Genomic DNA, 27564 nt, shown 5'->3' on the forward strand with positions numbered 1-27564 from the left:
GTTACTTAGGAGGCTGAGTGTGAGGATTGCAGTTTGAAGCCAACTGGTTCATGAGACACTTATCTCCAGTTAGCTAGAAAAAAGCAGGAAGTGGAGCTGCGGTTCAAGTGGTAGAATAAAAAAGCCAAGGGATAGCATTCTGGCCTTAAGTTCAAGCCCAATACAAAACAAAACAATAAAAAGAAGAAAGTATTATTATTATTTTTTTAGCTCTGAAAATAGAGACTGGTGGATGGTGGGGATTAGTTTGAGAATTTGCTGAGTTTTATAATTGGATGGTTGTACTACATTATTATTGTTGTTGTTGTTATTATCAGAGTATGTACAGTAGGCCTTTGGTATCTTCAGGTCTATGATTGTAAGGAGACTGCCCTTGAGGGAAAACCATGAATGTTTAGGATGAATGGAGTTTAGTATGGTAATGTGGATGCTTGTTAACTTTTCCTACAGCACTGCTCAACTTCCATTAATGACATCTTTCAACACTTTATCACTTAAGTATATCCACTTTTTTTGTATATATTTTTTATTGTAAAGATAATGTACAGAGTGGTTACAGTTACATGAACGAGTAAGTTAATGAGTACATTTCCTATGGAGCATTGTTACCTCCTCCTTTGTTTTTCCCCTATCATCCCTTCCCTCCCCACCTGTTTGACTCTTCTCTTCCTCCCTCCCTTCCCCCCCTCCCCCTCCCCCCTCAAGTTGTAAAGTTCATTTTCAACATAGTGTCTTGTACATCTTATTGTTACAATGGATCATCCTGTATCCTTATTTAAGCATTTTGTTATTTCCCTTCCCCTCCCCAAATTAGAAAAATGTATGTATAAGATGCAGGGCACCAGAATAAAACATAGTGAAAATGGGATATACTATGGAGGAAGAACATACAAAAGAAACAAAAAAAATCACATATATTAAAAAACAACAGCAAGAAAGATAAAAACTACTTTTGCCTTGCTTTATGGGCATCTTTGGTGCAGTTCAGAACAGAGAAAAACTCAGCAAATTACCTAGTGATTTAAGCACTACTGACTGCGTAATGCATGTACAGAAATATAAAATTTCTGTTTTTGAAAAATCTTTATTGAACTGGGTGTTGGTGGCTCATGCCTGTAATCCTAGCCACTCAGGAAGCTGAGATCTGAGGATCATGGTTCAAAGCCAGCCCGGGCAGGAAAGTCTGTGAGACTCTTAACCACCAGAAAACTGGAAGTGGTGCTATCGTTCAAGTGGTAGAGGGTTAGCCTTGAGCTGAAGATCTCAGGGACACAATGCAGGCCCAGAGTTCAAGCCCCACAACCGACAAAAAAAAAAAAAAAAAAAAGAAAAGAAAAGAAAAGAAAAATTTTTCTTGTTTAAAATCTATTATGTTTTGACAGCACTTGGTTAAATCTGCAAAATCTGCAAATAAGGCTGGACTATTTGGTTTTTGCCTCTATCCTATCAACTCCCTTCATACTTTAAAATGAACAGATTTGATTCCACATACACTGTTTTAATAGGTACAAGAAGTGGACATTTAATTTTAATCAGTAAGCTTCTTCTTCTTCTTCTTTTTTTTTTTTTTTTTTGGTTTTGTTGTTATTGTTGGTCATAGGGCTTGAACTCTGGGCCTGGGCACTGTCCCTCTGCTCTTCAACTCAACTCTACCTCTTGAGCCACAGTGCCACTTCTGGTTTTTTGGTGGTTAATTGGAGATAAGAGTCTCATGGACTGGGGCTGGGAAGGTGGCTCAGTGGTAGAGCGCTCGCCTTGCATGCTTAAGGCCCTGGGTTCGATTCCTTAGCACCATATAAGCAAAAAACAAAGCTGGAAGTGGCACTGTGGCTCAAGTGGTAGAGTACTAGCCTTGAGCTGAAGAGCTGAGGGACAGCACCCAGGCCCAGAGTTCAGGCCCCACGACCAGACCAAAAAAAAAAAAAAAGACTCTCATGGACTTTCCTGCCCAGGCCTTCTTTGAACTCTGATCCTCTTGTCTCAGCCTCTTGAGTAGCTAGGATTACAGGAGTGAGCCACTGGCGCCTGGTGCTATTTTCATTTTATCAATAGAAAACAAGAATTGGTTTTCATGTACATTGTTATAGATATGCTTACAAAGTACATCCAACTTATGCAGCAGAAACTGCTTACATTTTAATTTAAATAATCTGCCTTTGCACTTTTTTTTTTTAAAGGTAGTATCTTCCCCAGGAGATGTAGCTGAAAAAGCTGACAGAATTATTACAATGCTGCCTACCAGTATTAATACAGTAGAAGTTTATTCTGGAACACATGGAATTCTCAAGTATGTATTTCTCAACTATGGATATTTTCTTGTCAGGAGTTTTACTTATGTTAGAACTAATGAGAAATTACAATTATGTTTGTTAAGCCTTTCTGTACTGTTTTGTTATTTCATAAAGTGAACAGTGTGGTTTCTTTCTCATTATTAGGGTTTGTTTTTTTCACTGAAGTGAAGAATATGACTTTTGGGAATAACTTGTTTCTTTCCTTTAACTCTTGCATTAAAGTTAGCCTTTCCTTGGTAACATTTTTAAGAGACTTTTAAAGCTTATATTTTAAACTGTACGACTATTAAAAGCATAATTTCATAGAAAAAAGGTTCTATGAAAAATAAAACCAAACATTGGAAGGAACACTACTGACATTTTATAGTATAATAAAAGGTTATTGTATATCCTTCGGGTTAGTACATCTGTAATAAGAACTAAAGGGAAGTTGGACTTAAAATTAGCAGTAGCTCTTTAAATAAAATAAAATGTAGGTCAGAGTTTCCTAGCCAGTGCCTATCTTTCCTGGCTCTGTGAACATTTTGGTTAATTGTTGGTTATTGCCAAAATCCTTGTGGTTATATTAGAAAGACAATGTTTGAATTCTCTTTTGTGGTTTTACTAGTTCCTATTTCTAACTTGTTTTGTTGAATTTCTGCAAAGAAATGCCAAACTTTTAGGACCTTTAGACTCATACGATGTGAAAAGAAGGAGTTTAGTTTTATGAAACTGTAACACATGGCATTTGAGGTTTTTGGAAACTGAGTTGCTCTGGAAAACTAACAAAGTTAGAAGTGAAAGACACTTGGATATTAGGCAGAAAACTGATAAGATAAATGTTTAGATTTCAGAGATAGTTGAAAGACATTCATTTTATATGGAGCTTGCCAGGCCCACAGTGTGTGTGGTCCTGAGGTATCTTAGCTGACTCATTACCCAGCCTGTTTCAGTTATGGCCCTGCTTTACCTCTCAAGGAATAGTTATGAAAAGCTTGTATGGAGACACACCCCTACATTTATTAATGTCTTTACTTTGGAGGATAGTGGAGAGTGGATCAAGTTTGTGCAGTCCTTTGCAAGACTTTGCCTTTTTATTCCATGTAATTTGCTTCTTAGGGATGATTCTTTTATTTTCTTCTGGGTCAGGATCATTTCCTCATACCTAATGCATATGTAACTTTTAAGATAATCTCCCATTTCTTTTAAAATTTTAAGATCTTAAAGATAGCAACATAATAGAAGACTGATAAACTTAATTCTTATTTTTTAAGTTACATAAAATAAAATCTACATACTGAGGTGATCTCTAGTAGAGATCTACTGTGTTTCTTTTGTGGAATATGCTAGATCACTGTATTTTTTTGTTTCCTTTTATGTTCTAAATTTCAGTAGGTCAGATTTACAAGGTAACAGTTTAATATGGATCCATCTAATGTCCAATGCTTCTTGATAAGAGTCACGCCTCCCATGATTTCCTTTATTCGTTTATAATCACTGCATTTGAACTAGAACAGTTAATATGTCTTAAACTTAGCTAATTTTATGTTATATATTTTTCTATAGAAATATTTTATTTTTGGTAGTTCTTATCAATGACTTTTTTCTATATTTTCCTTTAATGTTTATATTTATTGAGTTCTAATTTTCCAGTCATGACTCTGTGTCCTCTAGGTTAGTATTTCTGAAGTAAGAACTTAGGAAAATTTGATTTGAAGGTTAGCCATTGTTCTTTCAGTAAGTTGTAACTTAGGTCAACATCACCCAGCTATTAAAAGCTTCCTTGTAGACAGCAAGGGAACTATGTAGGTATGTATTCTGCACTTATAAACAAATATACTTTTGTATAAGAATCTCATTTAAATATTTGTGTAAAATACCACACATGAAAAGATTATATGCCTCTTTATCAATGTATGTTTTAATTCATCATGAAAAACAAAAAACCTGAAATTTCTCCATTCATTTCTATTTTTCCTTTCTTACCTTCTTAATATTTTATTTTTTATAAAGTTTTACTTATTAAATGAAAGCATATGTTACCCTAAAGCAATCATTAGATTTTAACTTTCAGTTGTTTATGCTTATTCTGCGTAGTGGGAATGATATGGATATATGCAGTTTGCAGTGCAGCTTGTTAATGACAAATCATTTTTTTGGGGGGGGGAGGGTCCGGTCGTAGGGCCTGAACTCTGGGCCTGGGCACTGTCCCTCAGCTCTTCAGCTCAAGGCTACCACTTGAGCCACAGCACCACTTCCGGCTTTTTTCTTTTTGCTTATGTGGTGCTGAGGAATCGAACCCAGGGCCTCAGGCATGCAAGGCAAGCGCTCTACCATTGAGCCACCTTCCCAGCCCTGACAAATCATTTTTTAAAGATTCAGTGAAACAAAATTTCAATCCTATCAAATTCAAATACCTTATTAAAGTTAATAGATAATTTAAATTGCTGACATTTTAGCTTGTAACAATCTAGTTAGTGTGTACTTCACCTAAAACAAGAATGTATACTATGTAGTATATTTGAATTGCTTCTTTTGCTTTATTTGGAAGAGTTTGGTTTTCTTTGAACTACAGGTAAAGATAAATATGAGATTATGAGCCAGTTCTAATTAATATTTTTAATATTATCCAATGACCTCTTTGATGTCTGAGACAACTTTTAGTTGATCCTGATTGCGTAGGTAGTTACATGAAATGTTCAGTTATAAACTATAAATATTTTCATTTATTTGCTTAGAAGAGTGAAGAAAGGCTCATTATTAATAGATTCCAGTACTATTGATCCTGCAGTTTCAAAAGAACTGGCAAAAGAAGTAGAGAAAATGGGAGCTGTTTTCATGGATGCCCCTGTTTCGGGAGGTAAGCGGTAGCTAAAATGTATGCAATGCCTGTTTCTGTTTGTCAACAGTAGCATTCCTAAACCGTGATTTTGGGTTACCCGAGGTATTTGCTATTAGAGGATTCCCAATCTTTCATTGAAAATAAAAACAAGACAAACTAGCATGATATTTAGTATTCTTAAGATGTTACAACTTTGAACAGTTGTGAATTTTTGGTCTATTTACTGCGATAGATTAATATCTAGATGTTTAGCTTTTAAGAATTGACTCACAAAAAATAATTAGCTTCACTCTTTTTGTAACTGTTAAAGAAACTGAAGTAGTAAAAAAAAGAAAATAATATTTCACAAGGAAAACAGTATATCCAGATGGTATTACAGATGAGTGTAACCAAACTTCAAGATCATCTAGATTTCATGTAATTTTTTCCAGACAGTAGATAAGGAAATACATTCCAACTCATTCTACAAGACCCATGTAACTTAAGTCAGATAGCAATAATTGGAGAGGAATTACATGTGTCTTTTCAGTCATAAATACACATGAAGAAACTTAAAAAAAAAAAGCATTAACAAACCAAACCCAGCCATGAATGAGACACCAAGCAGTTTAGCTAACTTTGCTTTATACTATATATGCAATTATCTCTTTCTGTCTTTTTTTTTCTTTGATGCTGATACTTAGGGCCTTATTCTCACCTGGCTTTTTTGCTTATTGCTGGTACCCTACCACTTGAGCCACCCCACTAGTATGGTATTTTGCTGGTTAGAGTCTCTCAGACTTTTCTACTTGGGTTGGCTTTGAACCTTGATCCTCAGATCTCAGCCTCTTTAGTACCTTGGATGACAGATATGAGGCAACAGCACCTGGCTGTCTCAAAGATGTCTTAATATTGGAAAACTTGTGAATGTAATCTTAGTACATATCATACCTACATATAACTCCAATCATATGATTGGAGAAAGTAAGGCAATTCACTTTGAAAACTAAGGTCATTCTAAACACCTGTGTATATTGTGGACTGTGAAAAAAATATATGTGTGCTCTAGGCAAGATACATGCTAGAGAAGACCCCGAGCTTTCAGTTCTGGATGATCTTTACTCAGTTCAAGTCTGGATAAGTGATGGGGAGGTTTTCTAGCACAGAACCAGCACAGAACCAATCTGCAGAAACTGGGGAACGTAGATTTTAGTTTGTTATTGTTTTAGTTTTTTTTAAACTCCTACAATTCAAAGAAATTTTTCAAAACACTAGCTAAACAAATGATAAAGAATTGGTTGACTACCCATGACAACTGGCATCTGAAAAAATAGTTTAGGAATGTTACTAACTAATGACTTCAACTGATAGCAGAACAAATATATCAATCCCTGGGGAAGAAAAAGCACTTGATTTCCAGAGTTATATCAAGAGAACAAAACAAAGTTAGAAAAATCATCACTGGAAAACAAATATATCATATGATTGGCTTTTGTAAGAGGAGGAGACTCATAATTCTAAAAACTTACATCAAATAATATCATACGTGTATTTGGGAATTACTGTGAAATCAAAATTACAAATTTAGTCTATGTGTATGTAGGTATTATGTAAATATTTAAAGCAGTAGACACTTATTAGAGATGTTATTACCATTATATGAAATGATGTGGTCTTACTGTTGAAGTTTTAAAATTTAAAAACATTTCAAAACTAATACATGAAAGTTATATTTGTAGGGAACCATCTGATGTTTGGAGATATATACTATGTGTATATATGTGTATATATATGTGTGTATATATATTGAAGTAATACACACACACACACACACACACACACACACACACACACACACACACACACACACACACACACACACACACACACACACACACACACACACACACACACACACACACACACACACACACATATATTGTAGTAATGTAATACCCAAATCAGAGTGAACATAGCTCCTCAAATATTTGTCATTGCTTCCAGGTAAAAATTCAGAATCTTTTAGCTTTTCTGAACTATAGAAGACACTATGGTTTTCTGCAGTCATGGTAATGGGCAATAGAACACCTGAATTTTCCAATCTATATACTAACTTAATTCTTGTTGAACAACCTTTTCCCTTTTTACTTCCTCCTTACTTTCCCAGGCTTTGCTAGCCACTTTACTATTTTCATCTTCTATGAGACAGATAATCTTTTTTGAATTCTGTATGTGGATAAGATCATGCAACATTTGTCTTTCCGTGCCCATATTATTTCATTTAACTTCATTCCTTATCATGAATGACAGGATTTAATTCTTTTTATGCCTGAGTGGTATTGCATTGTGTATACACTACATTTTCTTTATCCATTTATCAGTGAGTGGACACTTAGGTTGTTTCCATTTGTTGGCTGTTGTGAATAGTACTGCAATAAATACGGGAGTACAGATATCTCTTCAGCAGTATGATTTCACTTGCTATGCATTTATATCCAGGAGTGGGACTGCTGAATCTTATGGTCATCTTATTTAAAACAATTTCAAGAGCCTTTAATCTGTTTTCTATAATGACTGTACTAAATCACATTATCACCAGTGGTGGGTAAGGTTCCCTTTTCTCTACCCTTACAAGTACTTTGGATAACTATGGGGAGGTAATAATGTGGTTGTAATTTGTATTTTCTTGATAATTAGTGATGTTCAGCATTTAATAAGGTCTACTGTCTATTTTTAAGCTAGACTATTATTTTAAAACTGTGAATTGTATAGATGCAAATCTTTTCTCCTATTCTGTGAGTTCTCTTCCCTGGTGTTTCCTTTGCTTTGTGATCTAGCAAGTGTTCTTTTTATCTCAAGAGTGCAACCTGTTTATTTATTTATTTGTTTTTATTTTTTTTGTCAGTCATGGGGCCTGAACTCTGGGCCTAGCCGCTGTCCTTCAGCTCTTCAGCTCTAGGCTAGTGCTCTACCACTTGAGCCACAGGGCTACTTCTGGTTTTTTTCTTTTTGCTTATGTGGTGCTTGAGAAATCTAACCCAGGGCCTCATGCATGCAAGGCAAGCGCTCTACCGCTGACCCACCTTCCCAGCCCCTCCCTGGGCCTTTTTTGCTCAAGGTGAGTACCAATTTGAGTTACACCTCCACTTCTGGTTTTCTGGTGGTTAATTAGAGAAAAGAGTCTCACAGACTTTCCTGCCTGGGCCAGCTTCAAATGGCAGTCCTTAGATTTGAGCCTCCTGAGTAGCTAAGATTATAGGTGTGAGCCACTAGTGCCTGGTAGCTGTTTTTATATTTTTAATGTGATAAATTAAAAACAGTTCCTAGCTGAGTGCCTATAATCATAGTTACTGGGGAGGCTGAGATCCGAGGATAGATTATGGTTGGAAGCCAGTCCTGGCAGAAAAGTCCATGAGACTCTTATCTCCAATTACCACCAAGTGGAGCTGTGGCTCAAGTGGTAGAGCCCTAGCTTTGGGCATAAAAGCTCAGGGTCAGCTCCAGTCACTGAGTTCAGATCAGGGATCAGCATACTTGTGCTTCTCTGGCTTGCTTGGGGTAACAATTACTGCCAGTGCAGCCAGCCACTTCTTTGTTGGACCATGATTCCCTTAGTCTCTATTTCCTAACTAGCTAAGATTAGAGGCAACGCTGCACCCAGCCAACAACTTTACTTTTTCAGTTGAACATGGTTTTCTATACATTAAATAAACTGGTTAAAAATCATACAAATAATGCTGGGAATGTGGTTCAGTGGTAGAGTGCTTGCCTTACATGCATGAGGCCCTGGGTTCGATTCCTTAGCACCAAATAAGCAGAAAAAGCTGGAAGTGGCACTGTGGTTCAAGTGGTAGAGCACTAGGCTTGAGCTAAATAGCTGAGGGACAGTACCCAGGCCCAGAGTTCAGGCCCCATAACTGACCAAAAAAAATGTGTGTGTGTGTGTGTGTGTGTGTGTGTGTGTGTGTGTGTGTGTGTGTGTGTGTGTGTGTGTGTGTGTGTGTGTGTGTGTGTGTGTGTGTGTGTGTGTGTGTGTGTGTGTGTGTGTGTGTATATATATATATATATGTATGTATGTATATAGTATGTATGTATGTATATATGCTCACGTGCATGCATGCTGGTCCTGGGGCTTGAACTTGGGGCCAGGTGCTGTCCTTGAGATGTTTTTGCTCAAGTCTAGCACTGTACCACTTGAGCCATACTTCCATTTCTGGCTTATCTTTCTTTCCCCCTCCCCCCCCCCCCAGTTATTAATTGAAGAGCCTTTCCTACCCAAGCTGGCTTTGAACTATGATCCTCCTTAGAAGCTAGGATTACAGGCATGAGCTATCTGTACCCAGTTAAAAATCATGTATTTTAATACAATGAAGTAAAATAAAATCAGAGGGATATGGAAAATAAGAGATTAGATACCCAATATTGTAATTTTATAGAAGTTCTGTATTCAGTAGTCTTAAGCTATAGAATCTTTGGGATCCTTTAAAAATTAAAATTTAAAAATTTTAAAAATTTAAAATTTTCCTCCTTTCTACCCCTTTTCCCCAAGCCATTTTTATTCCTTACATATTTTTATAAAATACATTTAAATGGGATGTACTGGCACATGCTTATAATCTCAGTGCTTGAAAAGCTGAGGCAGGAGGATTGAGAATATGAGCCTGGGCTATAGAGTGAGACCTTGTCTCAAAATAAAACAAAAATAAATAAATGTAAAAGGAAACTAGACAAAGTCCCACTTGACTGGTTATATATATATTTAATATATATAATATTTCTATAGTATATCTATATATACAACCATTCAAATATAATACAATATAATCAAAAGATTATTAAAAGAAACTGAGACTATATATATTTAATATATATAATCTTTCTATAGTATATATCTGTATACAACCATTCAAATAAAATATAATAATCAAAAGATTATTAAAAAAATAGAGACTACTTAGTATACTTTTCCATGGTTAGCATTTTAAAGACACATGTTTTTAGCTTAAATAAATTTTAAATGGTATAAATTTTTAAGAAGTTTCCTCAATTCAGTATTTTTTCTCTATTTCCTGTTAAGTGTTATTCTGGTAGTAACATAAAAACAATTACTAATATATCATTCATTATACCAGCTCCTGTGATAACAGGTTAAAAGTTTTTCCCAGGTTCCATTTTGATATTCATTAGCTCTAACATAATGGCGTCTATAGACATATCCTTATTAGAAATAGTGCACCTCCAGAAATGTTGAGTAACTTATTTCAAGGTCTAACTGTTGGGTAGTGGTAGAGTGGAGGAGTAATGTGATGTTTTTCATTAGGCTAAAAAGTCCTAATTTATTTCAAGATTAAATATTGTTAAATAGAAGAATGTTTTTTAAATAATAAATTCATTTCTTTACCTTATTAAAATAGCTAATGCTGATGTGGCACAGTGTATAGTAATGACCTCTCATGACTCATCTCCTTGTATCTATTCCATGAACTCCTTGCATTGACACCAGGTCTGGCCATCTGACTTGCTTTTGCTAGTGGTATGTTAGCAAATATTAGGCAAGGAGAGAATCTGAAAGCATTTTGTACAAGCGAAGTATGCTTTCTTTTGCTGCTAGTAACTTTTTTTTTTTTTTTTTTTAATCACCAGAAAAGCCAGGGCTGGTCTACTATACTAAACTACCATCTAAGCAAGTGGTGTCTTTTTTTTTTTTTTTTTTTTTTGTCAGTTGTGGGACTTGAACTCTGGGCCTCAGTGCTGTCCCTCAGCTCTTCGGCTCAAGGCTAGGGCTCTACTGCTTGAGCCACCGCTAGTTCCAGTTTTCTGGTAGTTTATTGGATATAAGAGTCTCACGAGGGGCTGGGAAGGTGGCTCAATGGTAAAGCCCTTGCCTTGCATACATGAGGCCCTGGGTTCGATTCCTCAGCACCACATAAGCAGGAAAAAAAAAGCTGGAAGTGGTGCTGTGACTCAAGTGGTAGAGCACTAGCCTTGAGCTGAAGAGCTGAGGGACAGCGCCCAGGCCCAGACTTCAGGCCCACGACCGGACCCCCTGCCCCCCCCCCAAAAAAACAGAAAGAGTCTCACGAACTTTCCTGCCCAGGCTGGCTTTGAACCACAATCCTCAGATCTCAGATCTCAGCCTCCTGAGTAGCTAGGATTACAGACATGAGCCACTAGTGCCAGGCTACAAGTGGCATCTTTCTGACTGTATACTACTTCAGTCAGCCAGATGACAACTGCACTGCTGATGTCACAACTGACCAGCAGGTAAAATGGCAGTAATTGCTTACCGAATAGAATTATGAGCAAGTGAAGTTAGTGAGTTTGTATAGTGTTATACACTAACAGATATCTGATTTTTGGCCATAAGTTGGGAAACAAGGGGTCTAGTCCAAGATTTGTCAAGAAGCTGGAGTAAAGGTTCAGAGAATTGTTTATTGTAAACAGTTCTCCAACTTGTCTCTTTATTTAGTTTAGTCAAATGTTGCCTAAGTAGCTGTCCTAGGGAGCTAATAGGAGATAGTAAGATAGTAATATCTGGAAAAATAGTTTATGAAAATTCAGTAAAAGTTGTTAGAGTTTTCTTATAAACTGCTGAGGTTAAACTATATATCTAGGTTTTTTTTTTGTGGTTTTGTGTGTGTGTGTGTATGTATACATGTATATACTGGTCCTGGGGCTTGAAATAAGTCCCTGAGCTTTATTGTTCAAGGATAGCACATTACCACTTGCTCCACAGCTCCATTTCAGACTTTTTTTTAAAGGTTTATTGGGTGGTTCTATGAGTGTCAGACTTTCCTGCCCAGCTGGATCCTCAGAGCTCAGTCTCATGAATAGCTAGGTGTAGGCTTCTAGCACCTCTCTGTGTATCTATCTAGTTTTTGATTGTCTCTTTAAAATTGAGGTTTATTGTTCATGGGCGGCGGGGGGAACCTTAACAATAATTTAGTTTGACTCTCATTATATACAGGAAAATTCCAGGTTCTAAGAGGGCAAGTGACTTGTTTCTTCAGCTACATCTAGAATTAGGATCCTGTTTTTGCAACTTACTCTCAAGTTCTTTCCATTCTCTCAGGCCTTCTTTTCAAGGTGATTTCCTCTCTTTTCCTTAGCAGTCAGTGATCTTCTGAAAACTCCATTTTTAACAATTTGATCTATCCTACTGGCTAGTCCCAGCTACTATGTATAACCACTAAACTGGCATGTAGTGAAACCATGGGGGTATTGTCATGTTTTCTAATCCTCAGAGACTAGTTTCTAAGCTGGAAGAGAGTTAACATTCTCCTAACACTTTTTTTTTTCTGTTTGGGATTGCCTCATTGATATTAGTAAAACAAACCTCTTGAGAAAGAAGGAAGTAAGCACTATCTTGGTGTATACCTTCAAGGTTTGAGTTTAGCTAGGACAGGATCTATGCTTAGTTGAGTGGAAAGCAGAGGGAAGAGAAGGTTCTTTTCCTTTCCCTCTGTACTCTGATAGTTGTGTATCTCTGCTATTTCAGGGGCAACTGTGTTATGCTTATATTTGTTCCTGTTTCTTCTACCTAACTTTGAAGAGGGCAGACACTATTTTGTTCAACTTTGTATCATTCTAAATCTCCAGTTTATAATCCTAGTGGGCATTTAATAAGGTATAGCTGATTGAATAAAAAATTCTCTGGTGCTTTTATTTACTTACTTTGCTGTGCTGAGCATCAAAAATTCAAGGCCTGGCCCACCACTGACCCATATCTTCAGCCCCTTTTTTAATTTTTAAAATTTAATATCTGTGTTAAGTATTTTGGAACTTCTTTCAATTGTTCCTCACTCCTGAGTATGTAATATCCACAGCAACTGAACGAGGAAGTCCTTATGTGAAAAATCTGGAATTTAAGAAGACATCTAATAATATGTGAGTGGTTGTGAAATGCAAAATAAGGCAACAGCAATATTATTCCCTGTACTTAGCAATCAGAAAGGGAATTCTCAATGATAGTTTGTAGTTTGAGCTACAGTCACTACAGACAAATAATCTTCATTCTATCTTAGTACTCAGCTTTATGGATTTAAAGAGAAGGTAACACTGGATTTAACATGTAGCTGATTCTGCAGCAAGGAAAGTAATGTTAGATCTGAAAAAGGGAAAAAAATATATATAAAAGACCAACTGGAAACCTCAGATGCAGGCTAACTAGGGCATTTGGACTTGGATTTGACAATTCTTTTTCTTGTTGTTGTTGATCATGGGCTTGAACTCTGGGTCTGGGCGCTGTCCCTCAGCTCTGCAGCTCAAAGCAAGCACTCTACCACTTGAGCTACAGCACCACTTCCAGTTTTTTGGTGGTTTATTGGAGATAAGAATCTCACAGACTTTCCTGCCCAGACTGGCTTTGAACTGAGATCCTCAGATCTCAGCCTCCTGAGTAGCTAGGATTACAGGTGTGAGCAATCAGCACCTGGCTGGATTTGTCATTTCTTTTTTTTTTTTTTTTTTTGGTCGGTTGTGGGGCTTGAACTCTGGGCCTGGGCGCTGTCCCTCAGCTCTTCAGCTCAAGGCGAGCGCTCTACCACTTGAGCTACAGCGCCACTTCCGGTTTTCTGGTGGTTTATTGGAGATAGGAGTCTCACGGTCTCTCCTGCCCAGGCTGGCTTTGAACCGCGATCCTCAGATCTCAGCCTCCTGAGTAGCTAGGATTACAGGCGTGAGCCACCAGCGCCCGGCTGGATTTGTCATTTCTTTAGTAAACAAATATTCTTTATTTGTTGAAACAGGGTGTGCGTGCGTGCGTGCGTGCGTGCGTGCGTGCGTGCGTGTGGCCTTGATCTGTATGTAGGATGATTTGGTTCCCATGAAGGTCTTTAAACAAAGAAGAAAAAGAATTGGTTAGTCAAATAGTTTTTATCACCTTTAGTTTTATTTTAATTGTTGTTACACTTCTGTTAATGAAAAATTAAAAGAAGTTCCCTTAGGTATTTGAGAAACTGTGAAACTTAGAAAAAGAAGTCAAATCAAAGTCTACTTTTCTTTATGAAATATTTGCCCTTAAAGTTATGGTATTTATGTAATTTTTGCATGATTCTATACTGTTTTCTGTTGACACATTCCTTTTTTTCCCTGTTGGGTTGATAGTTCCTTGATCACAGGGGACATCTCATTCCTCATTTCATACAATAAACACTCACTGAGTACTTTATGTTTTTTTATGTGTGTGTGTGCCAGTTCTGGGCACTGTCCCTAAGCTTTTGTGTTCAAGGCTAAGGCTAGTGCTCTACCACTAGAGTCATAGCTCCACTTCTAGCTTTTTTTGGTAGGTTTTTTTTTTTTTAAAGCAAATGTGATATATCATATTTATTGAGTGTTCAGAGCGTGATCAAAATGTTTCATTTTTGTGAATTTTCAACGTTATTATTTCTGTAAACATCATACATATATTTTAAAATAATTATTGGGTATTATGAGTTAGTTATTATTAGTAATTAGTGTTTATTTGTTATCACTGTAAAGTGTTTCTTTACAATTATATTTTCTAATTTTGTTGCTGGTATATAGGAATCCATTGTATCAACAATCTTCTTATTTCAAAAGTTTATCTATGTATCCTTTTGTTTTTGTGTCTGAATGGCCATTTGAAATGTTTCTGAGTTATGGTAGCTATGATTCATCTTTTCTGATATCTACAATTTACAACTACCATTCTACCATTGGAATGATTAGGACAAATGATGAATGACAGTAGTGATAGATGATATGTTTAGGGTTTTAAATGGAGTGTGTATAACATTTCAATGTGCAGTATGATGCTTAATGCATATCTTGAAAGATGTTTGCTACTATTGATATTTTGCAAATATTTAGTTGAATCTTATTCTTACAAAATGAGTTTTTGTCCATTAAGATGATTTCAGTTTTTCCCTTTTATCATTTTATGTGCTGAATTGCACTACTAAAATTTTTGATTTTAGCTAGGCTCTTGTAGCTAATGCCTGTAATCCTAGCTGCTCAGGAGGCTGAGATCTGAGGATCATGGTTTGAAGCTAGCCCAGGCAGAGTCCTTGTGGGACTCATATCTCCAATTAGCCACTCAAAAATGGAAGTGACACTGTGGCTCAAGTAATAGAGTACTAGCCTTGAGCACAGAGGCTCAGGGACAGTGCCCAAAAAAACCGACAAAATTTTTTTTTTCAATTTTAAACTATCTTTGCATTCTTTTTTTTTTTTTTTTTTGGGTCCGGTCGTGGGGCCTGAACTCTGGGCCTGGGTGCTGTCCCACAGCTCTTTAGCTCAAGGCTAGCATTCTACCACTTATGGCTTTTTTCTTTTTGCTTATGTGGTGCTGAGGAATCGAATCCAGGGCCTCTGGCATGCAAGGCAAGGGCTCTACCACTGAGCCACCTTCCCAGCCCCTCTTTGCATTCTTAATATTGGTAGGATATTACTGCATTATTATTATTAGTAGTAGTTAATTGGAGAAGACAAGAGTCTCATGGACTTTCTTGCCGAGGTTGGTTTTGAACCGTGAGCCTCTGCCTCCTGAGTGGTTAGGATTACAGCATGAGCCAATGATTTGCAGCTTTACTGAGTACTTCCTATATGCTGTAGGTGTTTGGGTTAGGGCTTTGCTGCTTGGAGCTTATGTTTAGTAGGAATAGAGAGGACAAGCAAAATTAACTTTAGTAACTAGTAGCTTTATTCAGAGCAAAAAGAAAAAGACAGAGTAATAGTAAGAAGAAAGAGACTAATCACTAAGTCCATTTCTATATAGGTTAGATGGATTCCCTTTCTGGAGAAGTGACATTTAAACAGAGATGTGTAAGTAGAGGTCCAGAGGAATAGTGTATATGGAGAAAGCAGGTCTGTATTGGCTCCGAGGCATGAATAAACTGGTATGTTTGTGGAACTTTGATCACTGTATCACCAGGATTTAGATGGTAGTTTCACTTGGAGTTTGTTGATTAACCTTTATAAACTCTTCATATGTTTCAAGCCAACCTTCATTTAATACTTTGTGACTATAAAAGTAAAACTAAGTAGGCTCTATGCAAGTTAGTCTATGACATTGGACTCTGTAAATGTGATATTCAAATCTATTTTATGCAAATCACATCTTCATGAAATCTCAAATGTTGTTTAATCATTCCACTTTGGATACATCAATTTGTGTATGGCGAGGGGATCTGCTACTCCAGAGTTGGTTCCAGTTTAATGGAAGACATAAAGCAAATTTAAAAGTATTGTTTGAGGGCTGGGAAGGTGGCTCAGTGGTAGAGTGCTTGCCTTGCATGCATGAGGTCCTGGGTTCGATTCCTCAGCACCACATAAGCAGAGAAAGCCAGAAGTGGCGCTGTGGCTCAAGTGGTAGAGCGCTAGCCTTGAGCTGAGGACAGTGCCCAGGCCCAGAGTTCAGGCCCCACAACCAGACCCAAAAAAACCAAAAAACATAAAAGTATTGTTTGTTCCTATGACCAAATACTGTTCTTTTGCTCCAAGGGCATCATTATGGCACTTAACTGTGCTTAAATAATGGCAGATAAACTCCCTGATTATCTAATATGTCTGTTGATTTTCACTGAGAAATTGAAGTAACTAAAGTGGCACTTGTAGTTAGATCATCTTTCCATGCTGGCAAGCCTGATTGATTTACTAAATTGTATTGTGCCAGTTAGAAATTAATATTAAAGATTTAAACTGCGCATATGTGTTTGTAAAACAGCTTGCTACCCAGGAAACCAGACTCTGTTATTTGGCTGGATTATATTTTAGTAATTTGATGTATTCTGAGACTGTTGAGTAGTAAGCAAAACCTATTTCTGTAGAATGTTAGACTTGCTTGCTAAATTTCAATGAAAGTTTCATATAGATTCCATTATTGTTTTAAAAATTAACTGTGTAGTCTTGGCTTTTACTGCTCATTGAATTAGATATATACTGTTTTTCCACTAGATCTGTATCTAATTTGTAGTAAAAGGACCACAAAAACAAAAATTATTTCTACTTAGGCAACTAACCTATTACAGTTAAGAGTCTGTTGACATTTCAATTAAAATGTTTTCTTAGGGAAGCTTATAACTTGGCAGTTTACCTGGTTTTGGCCTGAAGCATTGCTATTTCTGTCTATAAGTAAATTCTTTTATCAAATTTCATTGAGCTGAATTTGCCTTTGTTTATAATGTACTGAAGAGGAAAAACTATCACAGTAATTCTGTGTGTGTGTGTGCACGCCAGTAATAGAGCTTGAGCTCAGGGCCTGGGTGGTGACATTTAGCTTTTTCCCTAAAGGCTGGTGTTCTACCATTTGAACCATAGCTCTATTTCTAGTTTATTGGAGACTAGATCTCATAGACTTTCTTGCCTGTGCTGGCTTTGAATCAAGTGTTATAAATGTGCTCTTCAAGAACCACTGGAGTCACAAGGATAGACATAAAAATAAAGAATTGTCTTAGCAAGGCAAAATTTACTTCTGTAGAAGAATGTACCATCAGCCAAAAATTTGGTAAGCAAGCACACAGAGTAGGAAGGCTGCTACCCTATTTATCCCTAACAGCAGGCCATACCCCTTTGCTCAGATTATTTGAGCTCACATTCACAATCTGCTTGTGATTGACTTAGTTTGAATAGGGTAAGATATATTCATACAAGGTGACAATTAAAAGACTGAATAAAATTAATAGTTGGTAAGTAATCTAAAACCTACCCATGCCCTCTATTTCTTGTACAATTTGGAAAAATCAGTTCAGACAAAACCGTACATTGTAAAAATCCTTCTTTATCCCCAAGCAATTACTCTTTTTCCTTTCTCTATTTGCTAATACTATCTTTGCAGAATAATCAAGAGCCAAGCCACTGGGCCAAAGGAAGAACTTTTAAGAGCTGTACCTTGATAGAACCTTAAGCTAGTGTTTTTTTGTTTTTGTTTTTGTTTTTGTTTTGGTCAGTCACGGGACCTGAACTCTGGGCCTGGGGGCTGTCTCTGAGCTCTTCAGCTCAAGGCTAGTACTCTACCACTTGAACCACAGCACCACTTCTGGCTTTTTCTGCATATGTGGTGCCGAGGAATTGAACCCAAGCCCTCATGCATGCAAGGCAAGCACTCTACCACGGAGCCACCTTCCCAGCCCTTAGGGTAGTTTTTCTTACACATGATCCTAAGAACTTAGACTCCTGAATAGGTAGGATTACAAGCATGAGCCACTAGCACCTGGCAGTAGGTTTTTTTTTTTAATTTTATGTTTTTACAAGCTGTTTGATTACATATGTTGTAGGTGATGTTCATTCTTACCTCAGTAATATTTGCTATTAAACCTTAGTGCCTGTGGTTAATAACACTATGTTCTATACTTAAAATATTGTTAAGTGAGCCAAACACAGGATTGTATATCTATAAAATGAATAATTGAAGGCTGAGGCAGGAGTATCTGCAGTTTGAGACCAGTCTGTGGTACCTAGTTTCAAAACACAAAACAAAAAATTATTAAGAGGGTGATCATGTATTCATGGTTTTTGTTTCAAAATATAAGCAAAGCTGTAAGATGAAGAAACTATTAGAGATGATACATATTTATTATATTGAATGTGGTAGTCACTTCATGGAAATGCATATTTCAAACCCATCAAACTTTGTATATTAAATATGTTTGGGTTTTGCTATATAAATTCAATCAATAAAGTTCTTAAAAATGTTATTTTGGGGCTGGGAAGGTAGCTGAGGGATAGAGTGCTTGTCTTGCATGCATAAGGTCCTGGGTTTGATTCCTCAGCACCACATAAGCAGAAAAAGCCAGAAGTGGTGCTATGGCTCAAGTGGTAGAGCGCTAACCTTGAGCTGAAGAGCTGAGGGACAGTGCCCAGGCCCATAGTTCAGGCCCCACAACTGACCAAAAAAAAAAAAAAAAAAAATTAAAAGGAACTTAAGCAAATACAAAGGGATCGACATAATCCCCTGTATCCTATCTGACCACAGTGGAATCAAGATAGCTCTCAATAACAAAGCATACCGCAGAAATTTCTCTAATACATGGAAATTGAACAGCACACTCCTTAACAATGCCTGGGTAAAGGAAGAGATCAGAGAAGAAATAAAGCATTTCCTACAACTCAATGAAAATGAAAACACCTCACAAAGAAACTTGTGGGACACAGCAAAAGCAGTCCTGAGGGGCAAATTTATTGCCCTCAGTGCCCACATCAAGAGAATGGAGACAGACCAAGGAAATAATCTCATGTTGCAATTAAAACAGCTGGAAAAACAAAAAATGGGACCTAAAGTTACTAGACGAAGCCAGATAACCAAATTAAGAGCAGAGATTAACCAATTAGAAAATCAGAAAACCATAACGAAAATAAACCAAACAAAAAGCTGGTTCTTTGAAAAAATAAACAAAATTGATGGTCCATTGGCTAGATTAATTAAAAAAAGAAGAGAGGAAACCCATATTAATAGGATTAGGGATGCCATGGGAAACATCACAACACGTACCCAAGATATCCAAACAATTCTGACAGACTACTTTCAAAAGCTATACTCTCAAAAGGAAGAAAATCTGGCAGAAATGGATGCATTTTTAGAGAAATACAAGTTGCCCAAACTGAGCAAAGAAGAAGTTAACCAATTAAATAAGCCAATATCCTATAACGAGATACAGGAAGCTATCAAAAGTCTTCCAACAAAAAAAAGCCCAGGACCAGATGGATTTACAGCAGAATTTTATAAGACCTTTAAACAAGAACTAATACCCATACTCCCCAAGCTCTTCAGAGAAACAGAGAAGGAGGGAGCTATCCCAAACTCATTCTACGAAGCCAATATCACACTCATCCCCAAACCAGGCAAAGACCCAACCAAAAAGGAGAATTACAGGCCAATTTCCTTGATGAACACAGATGCAAAGATCCTTAACAAGATTCTAGCTAACAGAATCCAGAAACTCATTAAAAAAATTATACATTATGACCAGGTAGGCTTCATCCCAGAGACACAGGGATGGTTTAACATACGTAAGTCAATAAATGTAATCCAACGTATCAACAGAGCCAAGGTCAAGAATCACATGATTATCGCCACAGATGAAGAAAAGGCCTTTGATAAAATTCAACATTCATTCATGCTAAAAGCTCTGGAGAAAATAGGAATAGAAGGAACATTTCTAAAAACAATAAAAGCCGTTTATGACAGACCAATAGCCAATATTATACTTAATGGGGAAAAGCTACAACCAATTCTCCTAAAATCAGGAACAAGGCAAAGATGCCCACTGTCTCCACTCCTCTTCAATATAGTCCTGGAACCCTTAGCCAGGGCAATAAGGCAAGAAAAAGACATTAAAGGGATCCGCATAGGGAAAGAAGAAATTAAACTATCCCTTTTTGCAGACGACATGATACTATACCTTCACGATCCCAAAAACTCCATCCCCAAACTCTTAGAAATCATAAATCACTTCGGCAAAATAGCAGGATACAAAATAAACCCACAAAAATCAGTTGCCTTCCTGTACACTGACAATGTACAAGAAGAGAGGGAAATAAAGGGAGCAACTCCAACCTCCCAAAAATAATAAAATATTTAGGAATTAACCTAACCAAAGATGTAAAAGAACTATTTAATGAGAACTATAAAAAGTTAAAGAAAGAAATTGCAGAAGACACCAGGAAATGGAAAGACCTCCCATGCTCCTGGATAGGCCGACTTAATATAGTAAAGATGGTAATACTTCCAAAACTAATATACAAATTCAATGCAATTCCTATTAAAATCCCAATGACGTACATCACTGAAATACAGAAAACAGTCCAAAAATTCATATGGAACAACAAAAGACCTAGAATAGCCAAAACAATTCTAGGGGATAAAGACAATATGGGAGGGCTATCCATGCCGAACTTCAAACTCTACTACAGAGCTATAATAACAAAGACAGCATGGTACTGGCACAAAAACAGACCCGAAGACCAATGGAACAGAATAGAAGCCCCAGAAATAAATCCACAAGCCTACAGCCAGCTGATATTCGATAAAGGAGCCAAAGACATACAATGGAAGAAACACAGCCTCTTCAGCCGCTGGTGCTGGGAAAACTGGACAGCCACATGCAGAAAACTAAAAGTGGACCTCAGCCTACCACCATGCACCAACATCAACTCAAAATGGATTAAAGACCTTAACATTAAACCTGAATCTCTGAAACTACTGCAGGACAGAGTAGGAGAGACACTTGAACTAATAGGCACAGGAAGGAACTTCCTGAACAAAGTCCCAGGGTCACAACAAGTTGGAGAGAGACTCGACAAATGGGACTACCTTAAAATAAAAAGCTTCTGCACAGCTAAATCTATCGCAACTAAGCTAGAAAGACAACCAACTAATTGGGAAAAAATATTTACCAGCAATATATCAGACAAGGGGTTAACATCCTGTATATACAGGGAGCTCAAGAAACTAATCCCTCCCAAACCTAACAAACCAATTACTAAATGGGCAAGGGAACTAAAGAGGGACTTCTCAAATGAAGAAATAAAAATGGCAAAGAAACACATGAGGAAATGTTCATCATCCCTGGTGGTGAAGGAAATGCAAATAAAGACAACCCTGAGATACCACCTTACCCCAGTCAGAATGTCCTACATCCACAAATCAGCCAACGACAAATGCTGGAGGGGATGTGGAGAAAGAGGAACCCTATTACACTGCTGGTGGGAATGTACACTTATACCACCACTTTGGAAAGCAGTCTGGAGGGTCCTTAGAAAGCTAAATATTGACCTCCCTTACGACCCAGTCATACCACTTCTAGGCATCTACCCTGAACAACAGGAACCAATATACAAGGACACGTGCACCTCCATGTTTATTGCAGCACTGTTCGCAATAGCTAGGATATGGAAACAACCTAGATGCCCCACCACAGATGAATGGATCCAAAAATTGTGGTATCTATACACAATGGAATATTATGCAGCCATTAGAAATGACAAAATAATGGCATTTGCAAGGAAATGGATGGAGCTAGAAGGAATTATGTTGAGCGAGGTAAGCCAAGAAAGAAGAGACAAATGGTACATGGTCTCCCTGATAAGCGGATGCTAAATCCAAAATGTTAGGCGATATGACAAAACTAACAGGGCTTAAGAAACAAAGAACTCCCACTCATCTGGTTGAACCACTACTAAATATCCCCATGCTGCTGATCACATATATGGTATATAACATGTAAACACCGTTATATGTTACAGACTGTGATAGACAATTTGCTTCAGGAAAGTTAGAATGAACTTTTGACTTTAAATGAACATCATTATTCCACAATACTGTGAAACTCCAGAAATTATGTAATCACTTAATCACAATTAAAAAAAAAAAAAAAAACCTTGGGGAAGGGAGGGAGGGGGGGATGGTAGGGGGAAAACAATGGAGGGGGTAACAATGTTCAAGAGGAAGTGTACTCAATACCTCACTCATGTAACTGTAACTCTCTGTATAGTATCTTTACAATAAAAAAATAGCATTTTGAAATAAATTGGTAAAATAATTTCTTTTCATAAGTCTTGTGCTTCCAAGTTTCTGCTGTTGTTTTTAAGTTACTTTTATTGTTGTTGTTGTTGTTTTGGGGGGGCCTCTGGTTGTGGGGCCTGAACTCTAGGCCTGGGTGCTGTCCTTCAGCTCTTAAGCTCAAAGCTAGTGCTCTATCACTTGAGCCACAGCACCACTTCTGGCTTTTTTCTTTTTGCTTATGTGGTGCTGAGGAATCGAACCCAGGGCCTCATGCATGCAAGGCAAGTGCTCTGCCCTCTGAGCCACCTTCCCAGCCCCTTAAGTTACTTTTAATTGACAACTTATTTTAAAATATAAAAATACTTCGACTTCCTTTTTGGCATCCTTAACATTCAACATTTACTTTTTTTTTTTTTTTTTTTAATGCTTTTGGGGTTTGACTCAGAGCCTTAAAGTTGCTAGACTGGTGCTCTAGGCTTGAGCTATCCCTACAGTCTTGTTTTTTGCTTGTTTGTTTGTTTGCTGCTATTTTGAAGATGGAGTCTAGTCAACTTTTCTTTCCAGGCTGGTCTCAAACAAACCATGATCCTTCAGACTTTATTCTCCTGAGTAACAATGGTTATAGGCATGAGCCACTGGCTCCCAGCTTTAGTATTGACTTTTTTTTTGTACTTGAGTTTGAATTAAGGGCCTTTGCTATACTGCTGAGCCATGCCTACAGCCTTGCCTTTTTGCTGGTTATTTTGGAAGCCGACCCTAGTGAGCTTTTCTTCCTGGGCTGGTCTGGAATCTGGATACTCCAGATCTCAGCCAAAGTAATTAGGATTACGGGCATGAGCCACAACATTTGTAGCATTAACTTTTGCATAAGAGCTCTGAGTAATTCTGTCTTCAAAACTATTAAATATGAAGTAGTAAAATTCATCTGGGTCTGATTTGGTATTATTTAAACTTTTAGAAACTCAAACAATTAAAATAATTTAAATTTGTTTACTTCAATGACTTGTAATTCATTAAAGGCTAGGTATGGTGGTGCATGCTTGTAATTCTAGCTAATAGCTAATAGCTAGAATAGGAAGGTAGAGTCTGGAAGGATTGCAATTTAAGACCACCCTAAGCAAAAAGTTAGTGAAAACCCATCTCAATCATAAACTGTGCATTGTAGCCTTTGTCTGTGATTTCAGCTATGTGGAAAGGTGTAGGTAGGAGGACAGCTATTCTAAATTGTCTTCAGTAAAAGCAAGAGACCCTATTCAAAAAAATATCTAGGGCAAAAAAAGGGCTGGTGGTGTGGCTTAAGTTTAAACACCGGTACCACAAAAACAAAATGAAACAAAAAATATTACAAAAAATTGGGTCAACTGTTAGCAATTTACAGTTTTCTACAATTTTACTTAATACCCTATATCCATTAAGTATCTTAAGGTTAGTTTTTCCTTCAGATTTCTTTTTTCTTTTTTGCCAGTCATGGGGTTTGAACTCTGCCTGGGTGCTGTCCCTGAGCTCTTCAGCTCAATGCTAGCACTCTACCACTTGAGCCACAGCGCCACTTCTGGTTCCTGAGTGGTTTATTGGAGATATGATTCTCACGGACTCTCCTGCCTGGGCTGACTTTGAAGCTCGATCCTCAGATCTCAGCTACATGCATGAATAGCTACATGCATGAGCCACCGGCACCCAGCTTCTTTCAGATTTCTACAGTGTGCATAGGTACTTTAGAAAGGGCTTAGATAAAATGAGTCAAAAGAAGAGGTTCCTAATAAAAAAATACTATTATACTCTGAAGTGCTATTTCTTTTTTTTTTTTTTAAATTTAATTTTATTTGTGAACATACTGTACAGAGGAGTTACAATTACATGGGCAGGATAATGCGTACATTTCTTACCAAGCATTGCAGCCTCCTCCTTTGTTTACCCTTCACATCCCTTCCCAGCCTCCCCCCTCCCCCCCATCCCAATCCTTCTCCTTCCCCCCCCCCCCACGACATTGTAAAGCTCGTTTTGGACATGACAACTTGTACTTCTCATTGTTGCAACAGGTCCACCTGTAAAGTGCTATTTCTTATTACAAGAGCTGTCATAGACTGGAGTCCCTATGAAGTTTTTAATAATGTCTTAACATTAAAGAAGATTAGTGACCCACTAATCTAGATGGCATAGTTGAAGTTGCTCTAGTTATTTGTTTCCTAAGAAAATGATAGAATGAGTTAGCGAAGATATAAATAAGCATTTAACTCAGTGTTTTCATTATTATTAAACAATTGTTCTTGTTATTAATCTTATTTGTATGTGTGTGCATGTGTGTGCATGTGAGTGTGCCATGCAACTATGGGTTTGCAATTCCTTTATTTCCAAGTCTAAAGGCTGAATTTTAAATGTATTGTAATTTTTAGTTAAGTGCTCACTGAAAAGGTAGTTTTTGCCAGGCTGCCCTGTGGTGGAGAGACACTGGTCTCTTCACATGGCTATGATGGAAAGACTGGAGTCCTGCCTGGAGTAATCCCAGGGAATTTTTAGTGTCTCTTAATAGCCATTCAGGATGCAAGTCAGACCAGACACAACTGGGTCTGCTCACACAGTATAGAGCTGCCTAGCCATGTTTATATAAGGGTGAAATAGATTCAGCAAATAAATCTGAAGCTATTCCTTATATATAATGTACTTTCCCTTTTAACATTACAATTCCTAAATAGGGCAGAATTAGTTTCCTTATACCTTTTCTTCATTATATCTCTTTTACAATTTAACATAGGATCACTGGGTAGGATTGGCATAAAACTGGAGGAAGGATGGGATTGAGAATTTGACAAGGACTTTGTTACCATGGTTAATCCAAACCTTTATCAGACTTGTAATTTTCTGGTGTCTGATTTTCTTCAGGAAAGTTAGCAAGCAGCTAAACAGTTTATGAAGTTTAACTTTTAGCCAGTTTCTATATTTTCCATACACCGTTTATTTTGTATTCCTTAGAGTGGGTGTTCTATTGTTGTTGTTATTTTAAATAGGTTTTACTTTATATCCCAGGTTAGCCTTGAATTTGAGATCTTCCTGCTTCAGTGTCTCAAGTGCTGGGATTACAGGTTTACACATTTTTGCTAATTGTCTTTTAATTTACATGCAAATTTCATCACAGTTATCTTTGCTTCTGGGCCTAGGTTAGGGTGGCACATGCTTATCTTCCAACTCCTGCTTGAAGGGTTTTAATTTAACCCACCCATAGATAGAGGTTTTGTATTTAGCTCAGGTTACTTCCAGTATATGAGAGATAAGGATTACTTTTTTTTCTTAGAAAAATATGAAGAACTTTAAGCAGTACTGACATTTTAAAAAATAATTATAAGCTGTTAGTTGAAGTCATTATCCATTGTAACCTCTAATTGTGTGCATTGTTCTTAGGGAGTTTTAAAAAATAAAACAGTATGAGGGCAGGTATACAAGTAATGTTATCATTAATTAATTTCATTGCTTCTAATTCTTCTGTGTGAGAGTAATACATGTTTTTAAGTGGCCAACCTTTTTAATGTTACTATGTCCATACATTAAAAGAGTAGAAAAATAAACTTGGCAGACACTGAAATAGTTAATTGGCTTTTCCAGCCAAGTTAATTTTGTAAAACTTTCTGAAAATTAAGAAATGGGAGGAAAATAATTTTTTTTTGCAGTAATGGCATATTTTATCAACCCTTTACTTTAGGGTATAAATTTTTTCTTGCCAGCATTCTTTCATTAGATAAGCATCTGGAGGAAAAGGATAGTTTATTTGCTGTAACTGTTAAATATCTGCAGGCATTCACATAGTTAAAAGAATTATTTGATAAAAAATGCTGAGATGATACGAAGTTTTAGTTTAAAAAAAGTAATAGCTTTGAGAACTACTATGTAATTCTGATTTGGAGACCTGTAATTTTTAATAGCAAACTGCAGAACAACATTTAGAAATGTGGGATGATAGCTTGTGGTCTTCAATTGGGCTGAACTTTTATATTCTTCCTAATATGCATATAATCTCAACAAGTTTTTATTTACATCTTTAACCTTGCACTCTATTCTGTTAGAAAATAGACCATTACCACTGGCCATGTTGAAGTTAATAGAAAGAGTCTACATGGGATACAGAAAATTACCTTGTAAGATAGTGTGAGCAGGGGCCTGAGCATGCGCAGAGTGATAGATGACTGTCCTTTCCCATTTTAACTGCTAGTTTGTGCTGAAAACTGTAAAGTTAAACTTTTTGGAATTGTTACTACCCCAAGTGGGAATATAAAATATATTGAACAAAATTTACTTAGCCTGTTAAAAAGTCAACATAAAACTGTAGTTAGTTTATATTATTATATCACTTCTAGTAAAGACTCAAACTAGTACTAAGTTAAGAGGAGCTGCTTCAGGTGAGCTGACTGCTTGCTACCCATATGGGGCTTTAAGATAATGATGAGTTTAAATTTCCTCTTAGAGCTAAGTGAGAATAAAACTGAAGGCAATAAATACTCTTCGCCAAAGCCATTAAATGAAAAAGCTGGGAATACTCCAGCTCTTGACTTAAATTGTTTGTTTATCAGCTGGCGCCTAGTCTGGAGTCAAGAGCTGGAGATTTGTATCTGTGACAGAACTTTGAAACTCTTGCAAGACACTTTCATTTCAACTTAAGGTAACTTGAGTTTATAGCTTTGGCTTTAAAGATTACTAATGATTTACTCATTTCCTTACCATTTAACCAGAGTGGACTTTTTCCCAGGAAGGGATCTGTGTTTATTTAGGGCCTTTGTCTGCGGAGGGATTAAAAGGCAGCCCACCAGCATTGTGAACTTGATGGTAATAAAAGGTCACCAAAACACACCATAAAAACATTCTTACCATGGAATTAATTATACAGTGTAATTTTACAAAGCAACTCAGTTACTCCATCCATAACATGCACCCCCTTTTAAACATTTTTTTTTAAATTAAAGTTTTGGTACAATTTTGGTTTATGAAAAAATATTTTTATGGTATGTATACACTGAGAAAAATGT

General features: G+C 36.9%; 1 protein-coding gene across 1 annotated transcript in view; it reads left to right on the plus strand.

Annotated features, from left to right (window-relative positions):
• Positions 1-27564, plus strand: part of Hibadh (3-hydroxyisobutyrate dehydrogenase) — a 137288-nt gene that overhangs the window by 33740 nt on the left and 75984 nt on the right. Inside the window, exons 3-4 of the mRNA XM_069996032.1 lie at positions 2178-2287; positions 5009-5130. Coding sequence (XP_069852133.1) covers positions 2178-2287; positions 5009-5130 — 232 coding nt within the window. The remainder of the gene's footprint in view (positions 1-2177; positions 2288-5008; positions 5131-27564) is intronic.

This window comes from Dipodomys merriami, unplaced genomic scaffold (assembly GCF_024711535.1).
Source record: "Dipodomys merriami isolate MVZ:Mamm:240054 unplaced genomic scaffold, mDipMer1.0.p SCAF_5, whole genome shotgun sequence".
Classification (NCBI taxonomy): Eukaryota; Metazoa; Chordata; class Mammalia; order Rodentia; family Heteromyidae; genus Dipodomys; species Dipodomys merriami.